Raw genomic sequence first — 22,638 nt, forward strand, 5'->3', positions numbered from 1 at the left:
TCGTCATTTCACTCATTATACCCATTCTTATATCACAGGTTACAATAGTTAAATACGATTTTCAGTTCTTGAGGACATCAGCATCTGTTTTGCCATAGAAATGTCACTGAAGTGTTTAAGCAAAGCCCCTGGAGGCTTATCCATAACCACACACCATTATTAAGTGCTAAGGAACAGAAACCATACCTTGTGCTGTTCAATTGCATCTATCCATTGTTGTCTATGATCTGGATCCTGAGCCCGTAGATACCAAACGCTATCATTCACGCTAATATCAAATCTGCACTCATCAAAATCATGGGGCTGTGGAAGGAAAAATGGAAGGTCATTATAACAATAAGAATTATACATAAAGGAGATAACTTGTGGCACCCTGTCATTTGCCATGTTTTGGGGGGACGGACCTCATTGTTTCCCAGCCAAGTTCATACCTGCTTAGTTTTGGCAATCCTGCCGCCCCAGATACTCCCAGACCATTCACTGGGCCCAAATCATGCTAGTTAAACCTGATTTCACCAGCTTCATTTTCTTTGACAGTCTTAGCAGTCCTTTAACAAGCTACCATATACCAAATTAGGCCATCAGTTTATCTACCCCTGTACTGACTACTGTGACATGCAGTGGCTCCCTACAATCTCAGATAAGGCCTTTTCCATAATTTGCTACTTTAACCCTTATAAACAAAACAAAACAAAACAAAACAAAACAAAACAAAACAAAACAAAACAAAACAAAACAAAACACCACACAGGTATTTTCATTTATTCATATTTATATCCAGCCTTTATCACAGATACCACAGCAGATGACAATTCACATTAAAAGACCCAATAAAAGTTAATCATTATGTTTCATATCAGTTGCTATATTCAGCCAAACTGAGATAATCATGATTATTAATGTTGCATTGTCAGGATCCAACCAAGAAAAATCAGAGTATAGTACCTTTATGAAATAGAAAGGTTAATGAAGCAAACTCTGAACATTAATGAAGATCTACAAAATAAGTTAACTGCATGAATAGAATTACTACTGAAAATGCAGTAAGATTTATTGACACGTTTAATATCCTGTATTTTTGACCGAGACACCAATCTCCAAGGCAGCAACAATTCAATAAAAACCAGAATACAATTAAAAACCAGTGCATAGAAACATACAACACCAAACCAATGAAAGCAGCAGAAACCAATTACATTAGAGGTTTCCCTTTAAAATGGTATTTCTTGATTATGATGAAAGCAGATGGACTTCAGCATACAGCAGATTCACGCAGAACACTCCTTCAGCCCCAAAGCTTAAAATGATCCCTTCAGACCATCATGGGAAGGGAAGTATTAAATCAGTGGTATGCAACTTTTCATTAGAGCAGAACCTTGTGTTCTCCAGATGTTTTGAACTCCAATTCCCATCAGCCCCAGCCAGCATAGCCAGTGCCAGGGGATGATTTGAGTTGCTATATGAAACATGTGGAGAGGACCAGGCTATGGGAAGGCTGCACTAGAGTGAGCAGGAACATAATAATTATGTCTTGCAGTGATGTTTGTTTTGATTATTATTTAATTTCTATACTGTTTAATATATTAACATCATCTCTTAACTGAAGCAACAACAGATATCTTAAACAAAAATAGTTACATATAAAAATGTTACATTAACACAAAGTTACTACTATATATAAACTATATATAAATTAGTATTAATTGATTTTTCCTTCTGACACACCCTCCCTCTAAGCCTCCAGGTTCTCACTAAGGGTCCAGACCCTTGAGGGTAAGCAGCAGTAGCATGATTAATTATAGCTGTCGTATGATACAAATTGGCGTGCCACACAATACAAAAGATTGTAGTCAGTTTCATGTAAGAGCCAATGGTGCAACAGCCCCCTCCCACCTCCTTTTACATAACTGCATCACACGTCAGTTGTGATCAGTTTGTGGACCAGGACAGAATGTCCTCCTCAATGGTAGTTTCTCTGTAAGGTTATTTCCCGTATTTCACCTAACCCACTACTTCCTTAAGAGCTTTTACTTATATGTGCCCTGAAGTCCATGATTATTCAAGACTCACCAGTGAAGGTTTCTATTAAAAAACACAACTTGTGAGGAGGGGGGGAACAACCCAGTATAATTAGATACAGTAGCACTGTGGTAAGAGAGGTACAGAAGACACCAGATCTCAGAAGATTGCATAGTAGAAGCACAGATTGCTCCTGATTCATGAAAACCTCAGGAAGTGTTGTAAGCCAGGAAGGGTTTTTAGATGCAGAGTTTCATGCAAGCTTAAATGCGGCTGCTTGGAAGATGACACTCACATGCCATAGTTTGCATTTCCATACAATTGGCCAATACTTATTTTGAAAGATGAAGCCTCAGCACTACAAAATCTCTTGTACGTTTGTCAGAGATGAAATGCCATCCCAACTATTTGTGCAAACTGTCTACTTGCCTGAGCACCATAATATGGAAGCCAGAAGCTGAGCAATATTCCAATTCCCCTTCCATGAAAAGAAAATCTGAAAGCATTTTTGGCACCAGTTCACTTACAAATCATTATTGGAACTAAGTCTCATTCAAACCTCATGGAACTAGTAATGCAGTTGTTTCTTTGACAGGTTCATAACAATGAGCACTGCTTATTTAGAATTTCAACATCACAATAGACATTTGCCACAGGTCAGGTAACAGAATGAGGAACAGCCTCAGAGTTGAAGATTCTGCCTTCCCGCAGCTGAAGGAGAATTGAAGTGAATCATTAATAGATTTATTAATGTAATTTTTACAATGGAACTTTCACAATGGAACAAGGTTGGTGATTGCTTCCAACTAGGGATGGTTAGGATTGTGCTGTATGACTATCTTTACCCAAATCTTTGGCTGCAAAGACTTGTCTATCTGTAGACTGCTCTAGGCCTTCCAGGATGCCTCTCTAAAGGACGAGTTGCTAGTTTGCAAAAGCAGGGTGTATCTTTGTAAATCTTAATCTAGACAAACAGAGGAGAGGGAGCATTTAGATCAACAAATAATTTGAAACTGCCTGTGAATGATTATCAAAGCCAAGCAGAAAACAAAATCTCAGTGCACCACATGGCATTCTTTTTTACAAGCTCAACATGCAATAAAGCCTACCATTACATGCTACTTGTAATTCACCATTTAGCATCAGCCCTATTTGAAGGGCCAGTGAACTTGCTAATTCATACAGCCTTTCTTCCTCCTTTTCCAGAAGTTAAAGTATGTTTATGACACCACTGTCAGTTACTGCAGAATCATTACTAAGGCTACAAGAAACATCCAGCTCAAGTCCCCAGTTGGGCTGGGCGATACCAGCTTTTCAACATCGCAGTGTATCACTAGCCAAACATTGCGGTTTGGCGATATATCACAATGTTGAAAAAACCAAAATGCATTGGTCTCTGCCCACAAGACAGTGGGTGAAACTGCCCCAGCTCTGGTGGCTTCACTCAGGCACTTGTGGGCTGGGACAATGAAGCTTGTTTGTGCTGCTCAGCTGGGGATCAGGAACATTCACCTTCCCCAGCTGAGACAGCCTCAGTGCTAACCATTTGTTGCAGGGAGCAGCAACCACGCTCCCCTCAGCTGAGCAGTTTCACTGAGCCCCCACCCTGCCACTGGCTGGCCTGGGGCTCTTTTAACTGCTCGACTGAGGTAAGGGCAGCTGCCCACTCCACAGCTGAGCAGTTTAAAGATGCAGAGGGAGGAACAAGTTGTATTGGCGCCTTGCTGATACAGCTTGTTTCTACCTTTGCATTGTATGAGGGCAGAGTGGGATAGCGGTTTCACTCAGCGATATATCGCTAGTGAAACCGTCGCTGCTCCTGAGTCCCTCTGCCAGCAGCCCCCACTGGAGGAAGGAACTCTAGCCAACGCTGCGAGCATAGGGACTCAGGAGCAGTGGCGGTTTCCCCAGCAATATACCACTGAGTGAAGCTGACATCATGGCCTGCTCCTCATACCGGTCCTGGGTGATATATTGATATACTGCCCAGGCCTATTGCCCAGTGGAGTATTATTGCTCAAACTTCCTAGTTTGAGAGGCAACTGTCTGTTAAATTCACCAGTTGAAGGCTCTGAGACCATGTCCTACCCAAGGGATATATAATTCCATCACTTTTTGTCTAGCAGTCCTGCCACTTCCGATACTGTATTCTTTGGAAGCTAGTAGCTTTGTATGGTGGATTACCAATGCTGTTGGGAAATGATTCTGCCAGGCAGATTAATCACTGATTTCCTGTTCAACCAGCAATAAACACAGCAGGCATACTGTCAGAATTTTACTTCATATTCAAACACAATTACTGCTGCTCTTCAGAGCTTAGTTTACAGTTTAAAGTTGTTTAACTTTACTTTTCTGTCTGAAAAATGGTCCCCAAAGAATATCCTTTCTTCTTTCTATCTTTTAAAAAGGTCTGTTTCAGAGTCTGGAAACCCTATAGGTGACAGAATATTTAAGAGTCTATAAAACACAGCTCCATCTACATTAAATATTAAAAATAGAGGATACAAAGTTAGTCAGGTCTAGGAACACAAATGATATTGCTAAAACTAATATTTTACAACTGGATTTTAGACTTTGGCTGCATTCACATGTCATGCACAGCCATTCTATAAAAGACAAAGGTGTGTGATTCAATTTGTTAAGAAGTTGCATGGAGTTGTATCCAATGTTAGTCATGCTCAGAGTAGACCAAATGAAATTAGTTCTTCTGAGCATCTGACCTAGCAGAGTGTGTAGAAAAATAGATGAATGCAGAACCTTTTCTTCCTTCCTCTTTCCCCCTCTCCTCAAGCTTCATCTGCTCCAGAGAAATTGGCCCTTTTGCACCTCTGCTCAGTGACCAGTTGGCCTCTGCTGTTTAGGAAGCCCATATTTTCCTCATGTTAGTGTTCTTTTTCTTTCTTTCTTTCTCTTTCCCTTCCATAGAGCTCTGGCACTTGAGCAAACTCAAGAAGGCACTACAAGTCTTGGATTGAAATTAACGTGTTAATTTTGTTTCCTGAATTTCCATATCGAGCACTATTTTAGCTGGCAACACTGCTTGGTATTTAATGTGCTCCCTAGGTTGTTTTTTTTTTGTCACTAGTAGAGATTTAGGGTTGTTTCCAATATTAGTTCCTTTGAATAGTTATTAAAGCTTACTACCAATATAACCGATTCATAAACACCCCACCTTTTGTAATTGGACCTAAACTAAAGCACCTAACGAACTGCACCTAATTTCCTCTTCTTTTAGTATTTAAATCTTTAATGGATGCACAAAGCACACCACAGGTTATAAAAGTTCAATTTTTGCTAATACTCTTATTAGCTCTATTAATCAGGTCAAACACACTACAGGAACAAAGAAATTCAAAGGATAAAAATTAATTATGAACTAAGAACCTTATTAACATCACAATCACGGCTTTCACGAGGTACATACAGCTCATTCGGGTGACACGGGATGACATTTCATTGCTATTATTTTCAGTTCATTACAATGTCTATCACTGCAACTATTGGTCACATTTACATGCAATATTTCTTAAACACAGCGTAAAGTGACATACATTGAGGTTCCGAGGTGTCTCATCCAAGCACTGATAAGATGCAAACCTAGTTAGCTACAGAAAATACTGCTGAGTATTTTGCACTGATACCATAATTCTGGCCCACTTATAACCACATAGGTATATGCAATACTGAGATTAACTTTTAAAAGATGCATTCTTAACAACATTGCTTTCTTTATCAGATATACAAGCCAAGATCTCAATTCTGAGTGGCAGTCCTTACGTAGCAAAAGCACAAGAGGGAGATATCAGTAGGGGGACTCAAACAGCCCACTAAGCATGCTCAGTGTGCATTGAATCCTGGCTTGAACAACAGCATTCCACACCACAACGTTTTGTTGTGTGTGACACTTGTAGCAAGTTTTAAATAACTTTCCAGTCTACTTAATGATCAGATAATCTTGCACTAAAGTCCAGCGCATTGGCCAAAATGTTGTCATTCTTCCAATAAAGTTTTCAGTTTGCTTATTGGAATCCCTTCTTCATTCAAAACACTGGTCAGAGATCCAGAGAGGTTTTTGTACAAATAACTTATTACAAACTGAGACAGTGTTTGTTGTTGCTGCTTCAGTCAATTTCCCTTTCCAACCGCAGCCCCTAGGTGCGATATTGCTCTGGAGGGTCCCCTAAGTTGTAAGGGCAGCTTTTGTGAGATGTATGAGCAGGAAGTGATTGGCTGTAATGTCCTGGTGCAGACAAAGAAGACAGTCTATATCTTCTTTGTACCATGTAATGGTCAAAAGACTGAACTTTGCATCAGAAGGTACCTGGTTCAAATCTTGTCTCTACCATGAACTTCTAGGTGACCTTACTAAAGCTCCGCACCCCAACCTCAGAAACTGTCGTCTGCAATATGACTTAAATATGACCTGGCTTACAGAAGGGGTAGGAAAACATGGACATGGCTCCATGGACCAGGTTCTTATTAGGTTTATACAAAATCTGACAGGTGGGTAGGGCTATCCACTTAGCAATCACCTGAGGTCACTATGGCAGCACTTCAAAGCTCTTTGCTAAAACAGAAGACGAAAGCTCAATTTAAGTAGGCAGTTAAAGGCAAACCCCTTCCTGATGACAAGCAGTGTGTACTGAACACCTTGCTAAAACGAAGGGTTGCCCCTCCATTTTAGTATAGGTTTCAATGCAAACCCCTGTCATCAAGAATGGGGCTTGTATTGAATCCTGTGGAACTGAGCAGAATGTAAGTCTCCTCTCAACAGCTGATGAGCGGGAGATTAAATCCTGCTGCCATGACTACACATGCCAGTTCCCTGAGGAATTGAAACTCCCACCCCGGCTAATTGGAGTGCTGTCAGCTGATGGACAAGTGGGTGTGCTTAAAAAAAGAAACCAGCCTCAAGGACAAAACTAGAACCCACAGCAAACCAAGATTGGCCCATGGGCCAGAAGTTCCCTACCACAGCCTCACAGCACTGTTGTAAGGACTGCAGCTACATAACGTATGTGAGACACTTTGAGCACTTGAAGGCATTATCCAATTGTTAAGCATTATCATAGTTGTTTTGTGATTTTTCTTATTCCAATAAGCCTTAAATACTGAACCTTCTTGCACCTTCCCATTCTCATTCTGCACACGTGACTAAAAAACAGTTTTAACATTAAACAACAAATACTCAGCGAGGCAACATTTTGCAACCATGGATTTATTTTTTGTGTTATTTTGTTGTTTTTTTAAAAAACTACTGGAGAGAAACATTTTTTGGCTGTATTGCAACGGCAAACAGACCAACAACTCCCCCCACCCTTCTATTTTACAACCCAGCAACCATGTTCGCTCAACCCAAGCAAATTTTTGTAAAAACACCACAGTGCTTTTAGGGCCAAATGCAGCTGTAACATTGTGCGTGTATCAGGAGTTTCAAAGTCAGGTTTCCACAGTGTTGCTTGCCACGGAGAGTGAGCCTTTTACTCAATCTGGAAATGACAGAGAGGGTGGAAACCACCCTGGCAATTGTGCAATGATCCCTGCCCCTCCCTGGCTCTAAAGTGGGGAGGAAGGATGGAGGTGATTTGTCTACTATAATCAGAATGCCTTGACCATGAAGGCCTAACCAACTGGAAAGATTTCCAGAGATGAAAGGGAAACAGAGAGGGGGAGTCTCCTTGGTGCCTCTTAGTTAAGGTGACTGGAGTATCATGACCAAGCAGCAGCCTGATTGGCAACTGCTGCACAAAATAAGGAATGGGAGATTGGATGCTTCTTGACTAAGGTGTCTGTAAATGCAACAGCCAGACAGGGAGGAATGTTATTTGTGGGGGGTGAGGAGGCACTAGATTCATGCTCCAAGGTGTGGATCACCTGACCCTTCTCCCCTTTTAAATAAACTCCCCCCCCACCAAATCTTAATTTACAGGGCAACTGAAGGCACTCCAAACTATAGCAATCTATGGTATATCCCAATATCCTCCCAATACTTAAGAGAAGCTTTTCAGGGGCTGCATTGAGTAGGAGGGATCAATAATAAATAGGTGTCCTGCCTTTCACAAGTGGAGACGCCTCTATTAATGCCAAGTCACCACTGGGGACAATCTTAATTGGGCTGTTACACTCTGCTTTGTACCATTCACTCATGAGCAGGAGGGTCCCTATTTTCACATTTGAAATTATAGAGGGCATATCACTGCCAACAGGTTATCTTCAGAGATTCAGTTGCCACACAAAGTTGGTTTGCATTTGGCATCTACATCTTAGTAGACCAGATGCAGTTTTAAAGGGTATTTTTCTTTTTTTTGTGGGGGGAGGTGAGTTTAAAATTATAAATTACATTTTTCCTTTAAAAACTTTCAAAGCAATTGCTTCACAGCTATTTCCCCAGCCTATAAAGGAAGCAAACCTGTGCCTCTGCTGTAAATAAATGTGCAGTGCAACATCTACTGTGTTTATACAGAAGATTTACTGCTTCCACTACACTTCCTCTCAGGTTCCACAGCAATTCCTAAACAATAGTTGCCAAGCCTTCTCTAAATAATCAGAAAACAATCAGGTCAAGGAAAGAGAATCAGAAACCGTACATCTGTTCGCAATTGTGAACAATTGTTGTGAAGGGGCATGTTCCACCAGTGAGGTAGTTTTACAAGTTGCTTCAAAGTTACAGGGATTGGAGCGTTTTTAAGTAATAGTCTAAGAAGATTCAACACAGGGCTTCTGATTTTTAAAAGATGTAGTTGCAATGTTACCAGATTATATGTTCTTGCAAAATCATAAAATTTGGTAGTGTGTACTTAACGAAAATACAACAGCAAACACTGCTATATGTGACTATGGCTCAATACTAACCAATTTATGACACAAATATTACATTTTATTATAAACAGCAGATAAAGATCTGTGAAAAAAATTCTTTCAGTATCAGGAAGAGGGATGGTGTAACTCTAGCATATCAATCTGAGGTCTTTAAAATGTAATTTTAACTTAAAACATTTCTTCATGTCTGGACAGTGAATCTGCAGCAATATGGTTTTCTAAATCCTATGCTACAATAATTTTCTCACTTAACATTCTAAATGACAAATCTGAACAGTACAGATTGGTATCATATAAAGTTGTTATGGTACTAATGGAGGAACAGCTGAAGCTAATTATTAACTAGCAGTGCATATAATCAAATATGGGATCCGCCTGCTTTCAAAGACATAGAAACCAAAGAGATAAACTGACAGGAGCCTCTTTATTGGGTTTTTGTCCTAAACAATATGTGGGAACCGGGTGCACAACCAATGCAGGATTGAACCCTGCCCTCCTGTCCATCAGCTGAAGTCACCAGTTATATCATCTATATAATCTCAGGGATTATTCAGGAAAGAAGAGGGTTACTATTAAACTGCTTTAAATTACTGCCATGCTACAGGTAGCTGTTGCTGCAACTTTACACTAGCTACCGAATATATTTTAGGATGCAAACTCCATGGCTGTTTTTGCAAAATCATAAAATTTGGTAGTGTGTAGTTAATGAAACCACAACAGCAAACACTGTTATATCATCAAGTGACTACAGTTCAATACTAACCAATTTTGAGACATTGCCCATCTGTCAACCATGCGAAAAAATCATAATTATGTTGTTTCATGGCCACCCACCTGCCAATTCAGGCTGGTCACAGTAAGGATCTGGTCTGTGGAGTTTAAAAATGTTCCCCACCCCTGATGTAAAAGAAGACCACAATAAATGGGGCAACAAGACATTTTAAAGTGTTTTTGTTAACACAAATATTTACAAATTAATGAATGGCAAAATCTTCTTAGAAAACATATCTTTCCCACTTTTAAAAGAGACAAGCTGCTGTTTCAAAAGTGGCTTGTCTCCTTGGCAGCAGAAACACTGCACTAAAAAACAAACAAGCTCCAGCTGTACATGTGGTTCTTACACATGCGGTTCAGGTCTCTTGAGCCTGGCCTGGACAAGGCTTTTTTTTTTTAAGCCCCATGATACACTTTAAGAAACATGTGATGAAGCCACCTGAAGCCTGAATCATACATTAATACCAAGAGCACGAAAGCTGCTAGAGCATGGTGCTTCCATGCAGATCTGCTGATGAATCAGGTCTTATGTGCTGGTCTTAAGATGGTTTCAGAATTATTGCAATATTGCTCTTAGGTGTGTACACTGGTCACAAGATTCAGTTCAGACTATAATTTGGTGCTCTAGAAAACAGTCCATTAGCGTCCAAGGCACTATATTGCCTAACTCACTTTGGAGTCCAGCCAGGTCTACTTTGTTCTCCCCACCCTTCACTATTGGAAATGGGGGGGGGGTGGAGTTTAGCATTTCCCCCTCCAAGATAAATGGATGAATTCTGAAAGCATACTAGCCCCACCAGAATGGATAAAGCTTGCCAAATAATAGGCAAATAGGTCCAGGGGCTTTTGTGCTAGGCATATTTAAATTTGATTTGGGAGTCACAAATAACTAAAACGGATTTATTTTGGGGGTAATATCATTCCCACTGATTGTAAGCTTGAACTGTCAGTGGTGTCTGCTCTCTCTTCTTCATCAACCCACCCCAGTATTATTCCTTGTATGGTAAGCTTAAAGATGCTACTTTAATTTTTGACAGATACAGGTAAGCAGAAATTGTTCTGATGTCTGGATTGCTGAGGCACCATAAAGTGCTTCAGTGTCCCTGCTTTTGTCTCTTGCTCTCTCCTATACTTCCCATTTCAATTCTAACAGATCCCAAAAACCCTATGAGGCACCCCACTTAGAATTGGGATTCACCTGAATCCAAGGCACACGCTTGATTGCTGTGCATCTCAGAATGTTATGCCGAAAAAAAATTCTTGCAAAGATTTTCTATTCTTCCTATAGCTAACTAAAAATATTGACAGTTCTTATGAAAGTACGTATTTCCAAACCATATTGCTCTGACAGAAGATTACACTAAAAAATATTATTTTTTTACCATATTTGCTTGTATTTATTATTGTCTGGAAATGTACATACAGCACGGGCACAAAGAAACTTTAAAACAACACTTACTGTAATGACAGCCTTACTCAAACAGATTGAGCCCCTGCAGCCATACTCAGTTTCATCTTCAGACTTGTAGTAACTTAGAGTATTGTTCTTCAAGACCACCCACCGGTCCTGCCACCCATGGATGTAGTTGGTCCACTAAAGAAAACAAACACATACATTTTTTAATCAAACAAAGCTCCATACCATTTGTGCATAATTTTCTTACGAGCGAAACCCAACCAAGTCATACTCAGAAAATAGACCCAGCGAAATCAAAGTTACTTAAATTCATTTACTTCAATAGCTATACACCACCCAGTTTATTCCAAATCTAGTTTTACAAATTTTTTTCATAAAAACAAACGAACTATTACAATATATATGCTAATGTATAGTGCTTTAATCAAAAGTTACAACACTGAGTAAAAAGTGGGTCTGATGCAGACAACCTGAAAATGAAATGCCAATTCCTTAGAAAATAAGTGTTCAAAATAAACAAGATCAGATGTAGTAGGGACAATCATAACAATACCATTTCAGAAGCGGCAGATCTGCCACAATTCACAATAAACATTAGGTGGTTATGTCCTATCACCAACTATAAACTCCAGACTGAAATACATGGTTTGTATTCCTGTAAATCTGGGCTGCCTTTTAAGAAGAGGCTTAGTCTACAGTCCTCATCATGAAGAAACTGATTGTTCAGAATAAATATGTTGCAGGCTCAGATACAAAAACAAAAACTGGACACAGATTTTAAATGTTTATGTCCGCTAGCCTAGACTTAACTAATTTTTTTCCACACATATATTAGACTCCTTCCTCTCTCATCTCTTTGTCAAAACAGTCATCACTGTGAAATGAGAGTAGCACAATAAAACAGTACACATAACTAAAATGTACACTGGTGCACATAGTTTATTCAGAAGAGCTATTGTGTTTCACCTGAGCAGAAACCTCAATGAGTAGATCACCATGTGATCTCCATGTGCTTGAAAGGAACATTTAATAAATACAAAGCTCCACAATAAACAGAAGTATATAAGAACGACATTTGAATATACATTTAATATTTGGCATTAACACCCCATCAGCATTGTGCAATCTATTTTGGGTTCCTAAAATAAATACTACAGTGGTGCCCCGCAAGACGAACGCCTCGCAAGACGGAAAACCCGCTAGACGAAAGGGTTTTCCATTTTGGAGGCGCTTCGCAAAACGAATTTCCCTATGGGCTTCCTTCGCAAGACAAAAGCCCATAGGGAAATCTCCGGGACAGCGGGGAAGCGCAGCACGTCTTCCCCACTGTCCTCGGACCTCCTCCGAAGGCTGGCGGCGGGAGGAGGGCTCTCTGCCCCACCGCCAGCCTTCGGAAGGCTGCTCCGAAGGCTGGCGATGGGGCGGAGAGCCCTCCTCCCGCCACCAGCCTTCGGGGCAGCCTTCCGAAGGCTGGCGGTGGGGCAGAGAGCCCTCCTCCTGCCGCCAGCCTTCGGAAGGCTGCTCTGAAGGCTGGTGGTGGGGCGGAGAGAGCTTCTCCCCGCGCCAGCCTTCAGATGGCTGTCCTGAAGACTTGCGGTGGGAGGAGGGTTTTCCTTCCCACCGCCAACATTCAGAATGCTGTTCTGAATGTTGGCAGTGGGGAGGAAAAACCCTCCTCCCACCGCAAGCCCCGGGAACAGAGGAGAAGCGCTGCGCCCCTTCCCCTCTGTTCCCGTACCTGTCCTGAAGGCTTGCGGTGGGGAGAAAAGCCATTCTCTGCACCGCCAGCCTGGCAAGCGGTTTCCATAGGAACGCATTAATTGATTTTCAATGCATTCCTATGGGAAACCGTGCTTCGCAAGACGAAAAACTCGCAAGAAGAAAAAACTTGCGGAACGAATTAATTTCGTTTTGCGAGGCACCACTGTACTGGTAATACTGCATTAACATCTATGAAAACAGATTCATACAATCAATCATAAGTACAGAAGGATTCAGTAGCTTCATCAGACTTCATCAGATTTTAGCTTCAGGCGATCTGTAACCTCTGCAAGGGTAGAGTACCAAATCTGAGTATGGCCCACAGAATGATGAGTACTAATGGTTTCCTGAAATGACTTAGGGAAGGGATATTGCTGGTGAAACTGCCAGCACTGGCTTCCACTGGGAACGAGGTGAGGTGGAATAGCACTACCTCAAAATAAGACAGAGCTGTCTACTTTTTCTTGGGGGCTCCCTGCATGTATATAAATATATTCATCTGTAAGTTAAGTGTTTTTTTTCACAGCCAAAACCTGACAAGCATCTGTTAGCTTCCAGACAGAATGCTGTTGAGGTGCTAGTTTGGCATGGGGTGTGTTTACAATGGGGGTGGGGAGGTAATTAGCCAGCTCAAACACCTATCAGCTTAGCAAAAGCATTCTGGAAGCAGGTGTTGTGATGTGTTCTTAAAAAAAATAAAAAGCCCTTTATTCCCTAGACTACACAGTGATGTTTGAGGTGAAAAGAAAATGAATAAAGTTGCTTTTTCCATTTACTACTCTCCAGAATTCTCATCCAAGCTTAATAGCTAAAAAATGCCTGTGTTTTTTAATGTTAGATTGCTTTGAGCTGTTTCACAGGAAGCAATTCATAAATGGAATGAAATAAATGCTTTTATTTATCTTTTTCTACTACTTGCCACCCAATTCTTTAGTACAGTAGATACTGCCTCAAAGATGGATTAGAAAGAAAGAGGGTTCATTCTTTCCCATCCTTCTGAACCCTGCCTAAAGAAGACTAAAAAGAACAGGAGCTGAGTATACTGCAACATTTTGCTGCAGATAATACTTGTATCAAAATAGGAATCTACAGATACTAGCTGCTTGAGTTCTAAAATACCTGGCATATAGTAGTGGGGCATGGGGAAAAGCTGACCAAAAATCTTCCTGGCTTTTAAAACTGCCAATTCGTTCCTATGTGCTTGATATCCCTAGGTTTTAGTTCTATATGAACTATTTTATTTAAACAATCTGCTTTTCTGTCCAACAGATGCCGAAGGAAGCTAACAATTAAACTAAGCACAATTTAAGAAACACAATGTTAAAAGCCAATTGAATAGTAAAACATAAACAAAGCAGTAGATAAAATGTACATAAAAACTAACCAGATTAATGGCTGCCAAAATAAATATAAAGTTCTATAAACTATTTCACTGGTTCAACACTGAACCTTAGAGGTCCTTTTCAGAGGTCAAACAATGAACTCCAACTTTTATGTTAAATTAATGAAGAATAATCAAGCACAAATAGTCACATATAAGCTTCATGGGTTAGCACTTCAGTTTTTGAACCAAACAGACTGAACTGAAGTAAGCAACCAGTTTTGTGCATTCTTAGCAAACACCCAAATGAGACAGCAGAACTCTGAGAATTCAATAGCTAATTCAACTTAAGTATCAGAGGACTGCAAGTTAATTGACTACTAATTAATTGACAGCAAGCTGAGGAAAATATTTTAGATCAACAATAGGCAGTCCTATTTAGGTATGGGGTACTGTCAGAATTCTTAGGGACCACTAGCAGTCAGTTTTAAGGGCCTGGGCAACACTCAATGCCTTATGTTTTTCCAGCTAACAAGGGTTCTTCTTTTGTTTTATAAAAGGGCGGAGTTTCAGAAATCATTTTGAAGTAAAACCTTGACTTAGCATTGGAATAAAGCCAGGAAAGGAGCAATGTGACCACAAGTTTCTCTTTGGAGTCCCAACAATCCTGGTAAGTCATAGTTTGTCTTACCATGATTTCTGAACCAGGCCATTGTGTCCTCATAGGATTGTCATAGTGAATGAAAATGGTAATTACAGAAGCATGCCTTTGTGCCTGTATAGTTGCATTTTTAAACAATTCAAATTGGCAAGTACAATATATTAATCATTAGAAACAAACACAAAGTTTTATACCTACACTCGAAATAAAAAAGTATTCATTTCTTAGTTAAAGAAAAAGTTTTCATTTCTTTTAACTTAAGTAAACATTATGATTGAGAAAAGCCACTAGGATTTATTTCCAATAATACAATAATCAGTTCCACACATTTCACTGCTCAAAAGGCAAACAGAACTATTCATCACAACATAGAAAACAACATGAATAGACAAAGCCATAGTGCAGTTCTTGGAATACAGAGTTCAATTCTTGCCATCTGCAGTCAAGCAAGAGCAGGTACAAAGAGCAACCAAGATTTAGGCATATTTGAAAGGAACCCCTATCAGTGGGCAATGCAATTATTAGGATCATCTAAAGTGTCACAAAGTATTGAGGAAAGTTTTGAATTTTCATTACTTTCTGACATCTGAGATAGCCCTAATAAGTCACCAATTTATTATGAATAAAATTCAATGGTATTCATCTACTGGCAGAATGGACACTGATGGTGGAATAGATTTCCTCTCCCAATCATCTGGAATAGATTATGTGGGTGTACAGTCGTTACAGAGGAAGGAGGTGTCAGCTTAAGAGTCAATGGAGAGCAATTTAGGAATTTTGGAGATTTTCTAATGAACCATGGCTACTTACTGCTGAAAACAGACATCATTACCACAATTTTCACAGGTCATGTGATGGACCCAAGATTATAGGTAATAGCCAATGTTAGTCATACTCATGAATAGACTCATTGAAACCAATCAACTTAAATTACCCAAGTCCATTGATTTTGATGCGTCTATTCCAAGTATGACCAGATATCATCCTATACATTTGCATGGCAAAAGTGAAGAGAAAATAACTTACTATTTCCCAAATAAATGAACTCATTCCCTACCAATATGAGGAGTCTTGAAACTAAGATGAAAAGTTATTTACCGTATTTTTACGTCTATAAGATGACCCCATGTATAAGATGCCCCCTATTTCGGGGGACTCAGATTTGAGAAAGTGGGGGGAGATGTATCCGTGTAGAACACGTCCCCTAATTTTTGACATTATTTTTTAGGGAAAAAACCTAGTCTTATACACGGAAAAACACGGCAATTGATCAGTGAATTTACTGCAGCATAACATGAATTACACTTTTTATATAGACAGATGTTTGCAGATAGTAATGATGTGAGTGAGACAGCAGATTTGCCACTACAATTGGTGGCATTCAAGTCAGAGTTGACTAACTGAGATAAATGATTTCATTGTTTTCAGTAGGTCTACTTGTAGTATGCCTACTGTTTGGTATCATCCTTTTCTGCAGTTAATTTTGTTTTAAAAGTACATTGTTACCTAAATTTTATTTGCAACATCATGAATGGATACAGTATCAAAACAGGCAATTTCAAAGTTGCAACTAACCTTTTCAGACTACTATCCCCTAGACACCGAGCCAACAATACAATCTAAGCATGCTAAATTAGCATGCCAACAAGCTGATATAGGGTAAATATTTCCACTCAAACTTTTCCAGAAAATCCATACCACTGTCCCAGATTAAATTCATCAAAATGTAAAGATGCCCTGGTTAGAATCATAGAATTGTCGAGTTGGAAGGACCACGAGGATCACCTAGTCCAAACGCCTGCAATGCAGGAATCTTTTGCCCTTGGGATTTGAACCCATGACTCTGAGATTGAGTCTCTCATGCTCTACCAACTGAGCTGGAACTCTTCAAATTATTCTTAACTTGTAACAAAATACTAGGAATAACCCAAAAAGAATTAGTTACTTCAAGTTACTTCAGATAACTAAGTAAACATAATATTAAAATATTAAATAAAAGAAGCTTAAAAGAAACTTAAATAGCAATAAAGTTCCCACCAATGATAAGCAAGATCACAATAGAACACTCACTGGTTAACCCTTCCTCAATGGATCATCTACAATCTAGTTTTAATTAATGTTCAGTAAAAGTACTGAACTGAGGATTTCACTTTTAATGCTATTTGTGTCTTAATAATATAATCCATATCTTAAAATATATATGCAATGGGCAATAATCTTGCAGAGCGGCATTTGATCAAGAGTGAAAGAAATTTTTGCAAGTTCTTCCAGCTGCAGTCCCCTGAACTTTTCATGTCATCTTCCACATTCTTCTGAAGGGTCCTCCAAACTTCTGGAACTTATTTTTGCGAGGTTCAGGGGCTGCAGCAGGAGGAGGGGATTGGCAAAAACAATCTCCCATTCCCTTATGTTAATGGACATCTCTTAGATCAAAAGCCATTCCACAACAATGAGTTTCATTCTATAAGTTAAAATATATAGAAAATCTTAAATTAGAATAGTATAGAGAGAAAAAGATTGTACTAAAGATAGAAGCAAGCTTAGCTGTTTGACAAGCTAACATGCAGCAAATTATTCTTTGTATAGAATTCTACAGCGATAATATATGTGCATGCATAATATGCACTTGCATAAGTTGCCATTCAAGTGGGCATTCTATAAGAAAACAAATGGTGGTTTTTTTTGTTCCTGTACCTTATATTTAGCAGAAGACTGTATTGTTGCTTTTTAAATCCTTGCAAATCTACTAATTTCAATTTATTTCATTAATGAAGACACAAATCACAAAGAAAGTTCTAAAAACTATGCAATAATGTAGCTCAGCTTTTTAATATGCAACAGGTTAGATCACATTTTGCAATTTAGATTTCCTTTCATTTATTCCTGTATAGATGAGAACAGGAAAGGCATCCTGGCTAACATGAGGGGTTGGGCAGCCTGTAAAAGCAACATACATTTCAAACTTGAGATTTAACATTTGGAAGTCACATGATGACAAGGAGCTGAAATAATGTTGGTATAAATTGTACATTGGCTAATAATAAAAGTTCCAGTAAGTTGCAGATTGAGTTTAAAACAAAAACTAAAACTAAACAGTTGACAAGAAAAGAAAGTTGTCAAGGATGTTGAATAATTGCCACATTACATACTGTATACAACCGTCAGTACCTGCACCTGGCAACAGTCTAAATCCACACTGGTTGTGAGCATTACAATTCTGTTCAAAGATGAGTGCAGGTGAGCATTCTGTGCTTATGCTTTAGAGCAAAAATCAGGCCATTTAGCTAAAGCCAGTAGGAATAGTCAGTGTGGAAGAAAGCTGCACTAGACTCAACCACAGAAGTCTCCATTCCTACTGAAAAATGGCAGAGAGTTGCTCCATATCTTTGCTGTAACAAAGATGCCTAAATTCCTTCTGGCAGCTAACTATCATCTAAAGTCATACTGGGCTAAAGGGCTGCATGTGTTTCCAATCTCTGAGATCTGAATATGCCATGTGTCATATTCTTGTTACCTGATCCAGAGTCCCCATTTGCAGCACTTGATCTACCTTCTACCGGGACACGGATGGCGCTGTGGGTTAAACCACAGAGCCTAGGACTTGTGGATCAGAAGGTCGGCAGTTCGAATCCCCACGGCGGTGTGAGCTTCCGTTGCTTGGTCCCTGCGCCTGCCAACCTAGCAGTTCGAAAGCACGTCAAAGTGCAAGTAGATAAATAGGTACCGCTCCGGCGGGAAGGTAAATGGCATTTCTGTGCGCTGCTCTGGTTCGTCAAAAGCGGCTTAGTCATGCTGGCCACATGACCCGGAAGCTGTACGCCAGCTCCCTCGGCTTATAAAGCGAGATGAGCACCGCAACCCCTGAGTCGGTCACGACTGGACCTAATGGTCAGGGGTCCCTTTACCCTTTATCTACCTTCTAATTCAGAGATGACAATACTTGGGAATTTATGTTTAGTTTCCTTATAAATACGTGAAAACTAACTGGACTGCAAAAGCTTTTTCAGCAATAACTTTTTCCAACTCGAGCATCTCACAGCTTGTGCTTTCACTGCTTGCTTCAGTACACAAAATAGGGTCAAAAACATAGTGCAAGTGAAACTGCTTCAAAAAGCAAAATTACCATTTAGTTTCTGAAGGACTTAATCATATTGCTAAAACTTGATGTCTTGCTTAAAAACTTAGCTTTCTGTCTGAATAATGACTCCTTTGCAAGTTTCTAAATAGCAAATCTGCAAAGGATTCATGCTAAAAATTAGAAATAATACAGGGACTGAAGCCTTAAAGTCCTCCAGTTGTGTATACAGCTGCTTTCTCCTGTACTTTCTCCCTATACTGTCCCTCCAGTCAGTCTATTTTACTGCACTGTTTAGAGCAAAGGTCACACCACTCTTCTCTATGGTACAATTGTGCGTTATGTGTTCATGCATATCACATGATTTTGTTTCCTTCGTTTTTTTAAAAGAGGGAGAAAACCGTGTAAGGTTTCGATTCGCGGGCCCAAGAAGTTAGCTTTTCCAGTCGTGCAGAATCAACGAGTGGAAGCGCCCTGAGCGATTCCCCATACAGGCTGCCTCGGCAGCATTACTCAGCCAAGCTGTGGCTACAAGTGAAATCTAGTCAGGATTACCAGGCTCTTGAGAAGAACCTGATGGAACAGATTGATCTTTTTTCCTTCTCCGCTGCATCACATGCGCCCGCGCGCGCACACACAGACAGAAATTAAATAATAAAAAGTCCCACTCCAATGAGCACGAATATTATTTTACCAAGTCACCCTTCCTCAAACCAAGACTCATACTTTGATCATCAAGGAAAGGTGGCAGCGGCGGGTGGGCTCCTGGGGAATAGAGAAAGTGACATTCACAGACATTTTCCACCTAGAAAGGGCGAAGGCTTCGCTCTGAAACTAAGCAATCCGCCCCCCGACCCGGATAAAAGGTTTCCAAGACTGCAGAGGTAAAGCCTTTTTTTAACACACCACCACCAAACCGGAATAATAACAAAAACAGAAGCCACAACACCCAGTGGGAGGCGGGGAAGGAGATGTGCGGAGAGGGGCAGGAGGCTCCTAGGCCGCCACCCTACCAGGCGAGGGGGCCAGTTATTGCGGGGAGAGGGGGGGGGACTCGGCGCAAAGCTCCCACAACCGGCCACCCTACCGCAAGGGGCGCCCCCCACATGTCCCCCGTCGACCACGAAGGAGACGAAGGGGGGGGGGCTCGGGAGCTCAGGTGAAAAGCCGAGCCGAGCACGACCGCTCCGTGGCGGCGAGAGGAAGGAACCCCCTTACCTTGCTGAGGACTCCGCAGAGCTCAACAGGCGGCCCGGACTCGGTCTCGGGATCCTCTTCGGAGCCCGAGGAATTCCAGCTTTGGTTGTCCGACATGGAGGCGCCTCCCTCACAGCCGTTGCCAGCGGGCAGCGAAGCGACGAGGCCGCCGCGGGAGCTCGCTCTACCTGCCTGGCGCCTCTCTCCGCGAGGCTCCGCTGTTGCTCCTGCCGCTGCTCTCGCTCTCGCTGCTGCTGTCGCCGACGCCGCCCCAGCCCTTCTGCCTGTCCCCTTCTGGCCGCCGCCGGGACCGCAGCGCCCGACTTAACCCCCAACCCCGCTCAGCGCACGCTGGTAGATGATAGTGCCGACCATCTGAGGCAGCCACGCCGCGGAGCGAGCGCTCGCCTCTCCCTCTCTCTCTTCTCTTTCCTCAAAGCGACGCTGCTGCTGCTGCCGCTGCCACCGCTCCCGCCGCCATCTTACTCGAGAAACTCGCTCTCAGCCACTATAATTCGCCAAGCTCTACCCGCCCTGGCAGCGAAGGCTTTTGGGTCAACGGCATGCTGGGAGGTGTAGTCCGCTGAGGGGGTTGGTTTCTGGCGGCGCGCTGCCCTCTGGGAAACGGGGCGGGGTCGGTGGAACCAGCGAGTCGTCGCGTTCCTCGGGGCTTCTTGGGTGCTGTAGTTCTTGGGCGCGGGATTCTCAAGACGCCGGCCGTCGTCCGTTCTCTTTTCTAAAGCCTCGGGTGGTCGCCATCTTGGCGCGGCTTAATTGTTGCGGAAGCGGGGGCTGGTGAGAGACTGAGGTGTGTCTACCTGAGCTTTGCTTTCCCTTCGCCTGCTATATTGCTCTTCTCGCCTCCCCTGAAAGGGAGCTTTTCTCTTCACACCTCGTTTAGGAACAAATATGGGAAGGGAAGCGAAGGAGTTCCTTCTCAGCAATGGGGCAGCTGCCTGTGTAGTCACATGTAGGGAGATAAACACATATAGAGGGTTTTTAGTGGTTCCGGGCAGCCGTGCATATGTAGTGTGTGCATAACCAACGTTTAAACCGAAGGAAGGGGAAACTGCAGTCCTTTGGAATAGCTACGTGGGAGAAATAGTTACTTCTGAGGAAACATGCACAGCAGGCTCGCTCCGTAAGAGACAGGCAGCGACGCCTCTGTTGCCATGGTTCGTTCCCAAGTGACAGAAGCCGATTTCAGATTTTTATTTATTTTACCATGACATTTTGTGGCGCTGCTAATTGTGGTGGGATGAGAAACGTGCTTGGTTTTGGACTAGGCTAGAGCAGGGAAAAGCAATTTCTCATTTTTGGGGGAGTGTGCAAAATCATCCAGCCTTAAGGAACTAAAATGCATCTTGCGGTATACACTGCCCTCTTCACAGGTAGCCAGTGACACGAAGTTGTTTATTAGACTTATTATAGCCACCCATCGATAAACACGCTTGGGGCGGCTGACAGCAAACATACTAGAATCACAAGACCCTATGCAGTAATAATTAAAGCTTAGCAATCAACAATAAAAGGCAGCAAACCCCCTGCATATTTGATTTCCTCCAGCTAGTTTCCTGTTTTCCATTATATCTTAATCTACATTCAACAGTATAATGTAGATTAAGATATAAAGGAAAGGAGGGCAGGGGTGTAGCAAGGGGGGTGCGGTAGGTGCGACCTGCCCTGGGTGTCCCCACTGAGGGGGGGGGTGACAAAATGGCAGACGGCACTCATTATGGGGCCTGCAGCGCACTAGAGCCACACATCTCCAGCGCCCATAGGCTCCACACTGTCCTCCCACTGCCTCCCCCTCAGCTGTAGGGCGGCTGATGCCCCGTGGCGTGCCCCGTCCCATTCCTCCCTAAGGGCACCGCACGCCCCGTCCCTATGGGCAGTTCGCCCTGCTGCTGGGCGCACCGCCCCAGGTGCCCAAGAGGCTTCCACCAGCGCTGAAGGAGGGAACTAGATGGAGGAAATAGACTATGCAGTTACTTTTGGAAGTATAGTGGTACCTCTGGTTCCAAACGCTTCTGGTTACAAACGCTTCAGGTTACGAGCACCACTAACCCGGAAGTAGCTGCTCCTGGTTGCAGACTTTGCCCCAGGATGCAAATGGAAATTGTGTGCCAGAGGTGCACGCGCAGCGGGAGGCCCCATTAGTCTCAGGATAAGAATAGTTTCAGTTTAAGAACAGACCTCCAGAATGAATTAAGTTTGTAACCAGAGGTACCACTGTACAAGGAAACATGGAAGGAGAAGAAGGGAAATCATTGGATGTACTGTTGTGTATTTAATGATGGAAAATGTATATCTGAAAATTTAATAAATACATTAAAAAAAACAACAACAAAATAACTACCTAGAAAAAGCATAAAATAGTTTGCAGTCTGGTGTTAAAAAACTGCTTAAAAACCTCAGAAAATCTTCCCCTGTTGCCAAAAAGGCTGTTAAGAAGGGACTAGAGAGGCATCTTTGCAGACTCAGATGCCACTTCCAAAAAAGGCTCTGTGGTAGCCCCAAGGTTCACTAGTTAAGGATATAGCAGCAGAACCTATGTACAGTAGTTCAGGCATTCCATATACAGTAAAACCTCC

At 41.7% G+C, this 22,638-nt stretch overlaps 2 protein-coding genes across 7 annotated transcripts in view; one reads left to right on the forward strand and one right to left on the reverse strand.

Moving 5' to 3' along the window:
- The window catches only part of CERT1 (ceramide transporter 1), a 49,901-nt gene extending 29,607 nt beyond the window's left edge, over window positions 1–20,294 (reverse strand). For 3 of the 5 annotated variants that reach the window (XM_083465326.1, XM_083465327.1, XM_083465325.1), the window contains exons 1-3: window positions 20,066–20,201; window positions 11,072–11,206; window positions 187–303 (exon numbers count right to left, since the gene is read on the reverse strand). In XM_083465326.1, coding sequence (XP_083321452.1) covers window positions 187–303; window positions 11,072–11,206; window positions 20,066–20,161 — 348 coding nt within the window. In that variant the 5' untranslated portion in view covers window positions 20,162–20,201. Of the gene's footprint in view, window positions 1–186; window positions 674–722; window positions 8,785–11,071; window positions 11,207–20,065 lie in introns of those variants that run through there. The other 2 variants (XM_083465324.1, XM_083465328.1) reach the window with 2 other exon arrangements.
- Window positions 20,295–20,696: 402 nt separating this feature from the next.
- POLK (DNA polymerase kappa) overlaps window positions 20,697–22,638 on the forward strand; it is a 43,052-nt gene continuing 41,110 nt past the window's right edge. Inside the window, exon 1 of one of the 2 annotated variants that reach the window (XM_083465247.1) lies at window positions 20,697–20,852. The gene's annotated coding sequence lies outside the window, so the exon portion shown is untranslated. The remainder of the gene's footprint in view (window positions 20,853–22,638) is intronic. The other variant, XM_083465245.1, reaches the window with a different exon arrangement.

This window comes from Podarcis liolepis (assembly GCF_965112155.1).
Source record: "Podarcis liolepis genome assembly, chromosome: 11".
NCBI lineage: Eukaryota > Metazoa > Chordata > Lepidosauria > Squamata > Lacertidae > Podarcis > Podarcis liolepis.